General features: G+C 43.0%; 2 protein-coding genes across 2 annotated transcripts in view; both read left to right on the plus strand.

Annotated features, from left to right (window-relative positions):
• Positions 1-755, plus strand: part of LOC117940539 (E3 ubiquitin-protein ligase UBR2-like) — a 3,614-nt gene extending 2,859 nt beyond the window's left edge. The window contains exons 10-11 of the mRNA XM_034865786.1: positions 8-151; positions 312-755. Of these exons, the coding sequence (XP_034721677.1) occupies positions 8-151; positions 312-453 (286 nt within the window). The 3' untranslated portion in view covers positions 454-755. The remainder of the gene's footprint in view (positions 1-7; positions 152-311) is intronic.
• Positions 756-2,988: 2,233 nt separating this feature from the next.
• Positions 2,989-4,051, plus strand: LOC117940548 (peripherin-2-like). The gene has a single exon (XM_034865795.1). It carries the CDS (start codon positions 3,462-3,464, stop codon positions 4,044-4,046), a length of 585 nt encoding a protein of 194 aa, XP_034721686.1. The 5' UTR covers positions 2,989-3,461; the 3' UTR covers positions 4,047-4,051.
• The last annotated feature ends 1,303 nt before the right edge of the window (positions 4,052-5,354 follow it).

Raw genomic sequence — 5,354 nt, forward strand, 5'->3', positions numbered from 1 at the left:
TGTGTGTGTGTGTGTGTGTGTGTGTGTGTGTGTGTGTGTGTGTTTGCAGGGTCAGAGAGAGCCAGGTGTTGTTTGTAGCAGGTAAAACAAAGGGCTGTTTCTATCCTCCTCCCTACCTCGACGACTATGGAGAGACAGACCAGGGCCTCAAGTAGGACACACAAACACGCACGCACACACATATACACATATTCACACATACACACAGACATATATACACACACACCCACGCACAGAGACAGACACACACTCATTAATCTCTGGGATTGTTCCAGCCTTTATTCTGAAAGTGCCCCCCCTCCTTCCTGCAGGCGGGGGAACCCCCTCCACCTGTGCTCCGAGCGCTACAGGAAGATCCAGCGTCTGTGGCGACAGCACGGCGTCGCCGAGGTGATCGGCCACGCTCAGGAGGCCAATCAGACGCTTGTGGCCATCGACTGGCAGCACCTGTGATGCTGAACCCGCCCCCGGCCTCTCAGCCTATCGGCTTTCTCCACACTGGCTTCAGGGATTCTTCACCAATCACAGAGAGGGACTAACTCTGACTCCGCCCTTTCACATCTCACAGGAAGTTAGATTTCTTTTTAATTATAATTTGGTGTTTTAGATTTTGAGGTTTATTTTCTGATGTTAGAACTCGTTAACATGAACCAAAGTGAAGCCCCGCCCACCTGGCACAGGCTATTCTGGTCATCAGAACCAAGTTATGCTAAGCTACGCTAAATCTGATCTGAGAACACAGCAGGTTATTATTTACGTCACCTAGGCAACACTGACCGAACGGGTCGTTTTGGTTGCCATAGCGCTTTCAGATCTGTTCAGATCTGTTGCATGATGGGAAATGGGAGCCTTGGGCACTTCACTGTCTCTGAAAACACACGCTTCGTCTGATCTGTCACATTCACACAACAGCAGCTGAGGCTCATGGGTAGTGTAGTGTTCAGAGACCGAAACAAAAGCTTTCATTGTGAAATCTGCTTCCCAGAATGCAGTGCTTCTGCAGCGAGCTGTGACATCATGATGAATAATAATCATATCGCAGGTTGGATCTGAAGAGGCCTCGTCTGGTCCTGGTTGTTGTTCGGAGCGCTGTGTGATGTCACTTCCTGTTTTCTATGAGTTTGTGCTGAAGAGTGACGCGAGAGTCGTGTTTATTTATTTATTTATTAGTTTGATATGATCCCCGCCGAGTTTAGTTTCTTCTTCTTCACGTTTCCAGGACGACGGCGCCGCCGCCGGACGTGTTAATATGTATAAACGAGTACGAAACCAATAAAAACTATAAAAAAGGACTTCCTGTCTCCGTCTGATTGGTCAGATCATAAATTTCAAATATTAATCTATTAGAGTAATCATTAATTACATATAAGAGAGAGGCGGGGAGAGAGAAAGAGAGGGAGAGAGAGAATATTAATCTATTAGAGTAATCATTAATTACATATATGAGAGAAAGAGGGAGAGAGAAAGAGGGAGGGAGAGAGAAACAGGGAGAGAGAAAGAGAGGGAGAGAGAGAGAAACGGAGAGAGAAAGAGGGGGAGAGAGAGAGAAACAGGGAGAGAGAAAGAGGGGGAGAGAGAAAGAGGGGGAGAGAGAATATTAATCAGAGTAATCATTAATAACATATAAGAGAGAAAGAGAGGGAGGGAGAGAGAGAAACAGGGAGAGAGAAAGAGGGGGAGAAAGAGAGGGAGAGAGAGAAAGAGTGAGATATGTATTGATCTCAAATAAAGGGATATTACTGTGTTCCAGCAGCAAAATCAGTCACACAGAATATAAATATAAGTAATACTAGGAAAAATAAAAAATATGCATAGATATATAGACAGATATTTGAATATTTACTGGATGGGAAAACAAAATGTATTTATCTACGTAAATAATATGCTAAAATGGAAATAGCCAATTATTATACCAAGTATTAGTATAGTGTAATATATAGTATAGTGCAGTATAAGTATAATATATAGTGTAGTGCAGTATTAGTATAGTATAATATATATAGTGTATTGCAGTATAAGTATAATATATAATATAGGGAAGTATTAGTATAGTACAATATATAGTGTAGTGCAGTATTAGTATAGTATAATATATAATATAGTGAAGTATTAGTATAGTGAAATATATAGTATAGTGCAGTATTAGTATATTATAATATATAGTATAGTGCAGTATAGTATAATATATAGTATAGTGAAGTATTAGTATATTATATATATATATATATGTATGTATATCGATATATATTGTTGTAGGTTGAGGACCTTGCCCAAGGGCACCTTAGCGGTGGTAGTGACCCAGATTTTATCTTGTAGTTCTGGGGATTGAACCGACGACCTCCCGGTCTCGCCCCCCCCCCCCCCCCCCCCCCCCCCCCCCCCCCCCCCCCCCTTCTTAACCTTTTGCCCCCCCACGGCCATCTTAACATCAGCCTGCCTCAGCGTGGCGATGGAACTAAGTACATGTACTCCAGCAGTGTAATTCAGTCCAGATGTTGAGGTACTTGTACTTTAATTTTGACTTCTGGGTTAGGGTTAGCCCTAGCAACTAAAGTAACCCTAGTTACTTTAGTTACTAGTTACTTTAGTCACTAGTTACATTACTTACTCCACTACATTCATCTGACAGCTTTAGTTACTAGTTACTTTAGTTAGTACTTTTACTCTAACAGAGTATTTCTACAGTGTGGTGTATATCTAAATACTTCTTCCTTCACCAGCTTGCTCCTTGCTTTAGCTACAAGAGACTCCAGACTTTCTCAGAGACTCTAGACTTGCTTAGAGACTCCAGACTTTCTCAGAGACTCGAGACTTTCACAGACCCTTGCTAAGAGACCTGAGAGGGTCCCTGTTGTTTAATTAACCCCGAGGAGGAAGCTGCTGCTTAGCACCAAACCCATTAGCAGTAAGTCGGGGATTAGCGCTGATCCCCCGTTAATGGGATCAGAGCCGATCGGGGCTTTAGAACGAAGAGTCGCAGCTTGCTCACATTCACACCTCTTCTTCAGCAGGAAACCATCCCACTGCCGGTCTGCCCACGGATTTATGTGAATATTTGGTTTTATTTGATGGCAGAACCTTCTGCCCCCCCAGCAGTATGGACTGTCTGCACCTGCCACTCGGCATTATGGGTCTGAAAGCAACAGTTTTGGCCGAGGCGCGTTCAGCTTCTTTCTGGAGCTGATTAAATCCCTGAAACGTGAAGGACTAATATCTGGAACTGTTCTCCTTTACCTTCCACTGATCCTGGTTTTTCTCTGATCAGAATCAGAAATACTTTATTGAGCCCCGAAGCACTTTCTTGATACCCGAAGGATCGTCAAACTGATCTCTGGAACTGTTCTCCTTTAACTTCCTGATTCCTGGTTCTTCACTGATCAGAATCAGAAATACTTCCTTAATCTCTAGAGGACCGTTCTTTTTATTTCTGTTGCGTGTTTTGATCGAACCAAGAGGTCAAAATGCCGTTCATGCCGGTGAAGTTCAACCTGCAGAAGCGGGTGAAGCTGGCGCAGGGCCTGTGGATGATGTACTGGCTCTCTGTCATCATGGGCATCCTCATCTTTAGCCTCGGCATCTTCTTTAAGATCGAGCTGCGGAAGAGGAGCGAGATGATGGACAACAACGAGAGCCACTTGGTTCCCAACCTGCTGATCCTGGCGGGCTTGCTGGCCTGCGGGCTCAACGCCTTCGGGGGCAAGGTGTGCCACGACTCCCTGGACCCGGTCAAGTTCGCCAAGTGGAAGCCGATGCTGCGCTCGTACCTGCTGCTGTGCTGCGGCTTCAACGGGCTGCTGCTGCTCACGGCGCTGCTCTGCTTCCTCATGCAGTTCGCCGTGTACCTGACGCTCGCCGAGGGCCTGAAAAACAGCATCAAGTTCTACAAGGACACGGACACGCCGGGACGCTGCTTCATGAAGAGGACGCTGGACATGACGCAGATCGAGTTCCGCTGCTGCGGGAACAACAACTTCAGGGACTGGTTCGAGGTTCAGTGGATCAGCAACCGCTACCTGGACATGAGCAACGACCTGGTCAAAGAGTGAGTCCTTCATAATCTTTATTATTGTAGTTATATTGTTATTATAGAATAGAATATCTTTACTGTCATTAAACACTGCAAAGCCTTTACAGTGTCGACACAAAATGTAAAATATGAAACGTAAGTAGTGCGTAGGGGGGGATGTGGTGCACCGTCCTGAGACCAGCTATATAAATATATCAAATAGTAAGAAAGATAAAGGGTTTGTATACACAGTATGCAAATAATATAGTTTGGTGTATCAAATGTCCTGAGTATTAAATATGGGACACAGTAATGAGACAGCTAGAACTACAATACAGTTTCATAAGGACAGAGACATTTTTACAGGACATCGATATGGACGAGACAGACACAGACAACTAGAACAAAAATACAGTTCCATAAGGACAGAGACATTTATACAGCACATCGATATGGACAAGACAGACAGAGACAACTAGAACTACAATACAGTTTTATAAGGACAGAGACATTTATACAGGACATCGAGATGGACGAGACAGACACAGACAACTAGAACAAAAATACAGTTCCAAAAGGACAGAGACATTTATACAGGACATTGATATGAACAAGACAGACACAGACAACTAGAACTACAATACAGTTTCATAAGGACAGAGACATTTATACAGGACATCGAGATGGACGAGACAGACACAGACAACTAGAACAAAAATACAGTTCCATAAGGACAGAGACATTTATACAGGACATTGATATGAACAAGACAGACACAGACAACTAGAACTACAATACAGTTTCATGAGACAGAGACATTTATACAGGACATCGATATGGACGGGACCGATTGGGACAACTAGAACAACACTACATTTTCATCAGGACAGAGACATTTATACAGGACATTAATATGGACGATACAGATTGGGGCAACTAGAACTACAATACAGTTTCATAAGGACAGAGACATTTATACAGGACATTGATATGGACGAGACAGACACAGACATGAGTATATCTAGAATACATGAGTCAGTCAATGAAGAGTTGGGTTAAATGTCTTTTTGTTCTTCTTCGTGTCCTTTTTCAACATGGACAAGTTATATTAGTCCATTACTAGTCTATTGGATGTCTTTCAGTTTTCTAAAGTATCTCGTTGGATATCTTCAAAATTTAATAAAAAAATGCAACGAAAGTAATCATTCCCTTTACCTGCAACATACTGCACATCCTCGGTGGTGTTGGGCAATTTGGTTGAAAGAACCCCTTACTTATTTATACTGTTTATATATTTCTTATCTTATTTATTTACATATTTCTGACATGGAAATCTTTGGAAAAGGGT

Source organism: Etheostoma cragini, unplaced genomic scaffold (genome assembly GCF_013103735.1).
Source record: "Etheostoma cragini isolate CJK2018 unplaced genomic scaffold, CSU_Ecrag_1.0 ScbMSFa_2725, whole genome shotgun sequence".
NCBI lineage: Eukaryota > Metazoa > Chordata > Actinopteri > Perciformes > Percidae > Etheostoma > Etheostoma cragini.

Excerpts from the sequence above, each read along its gene's own strand:
- LOC117940548 (XM_034865795.1), top strand. The coding sequence starts at position 3,462 with ATGCCGTTCATGCCGGTGAAGTTCAACCTGCAGAAGCGGGTGAAGCTG.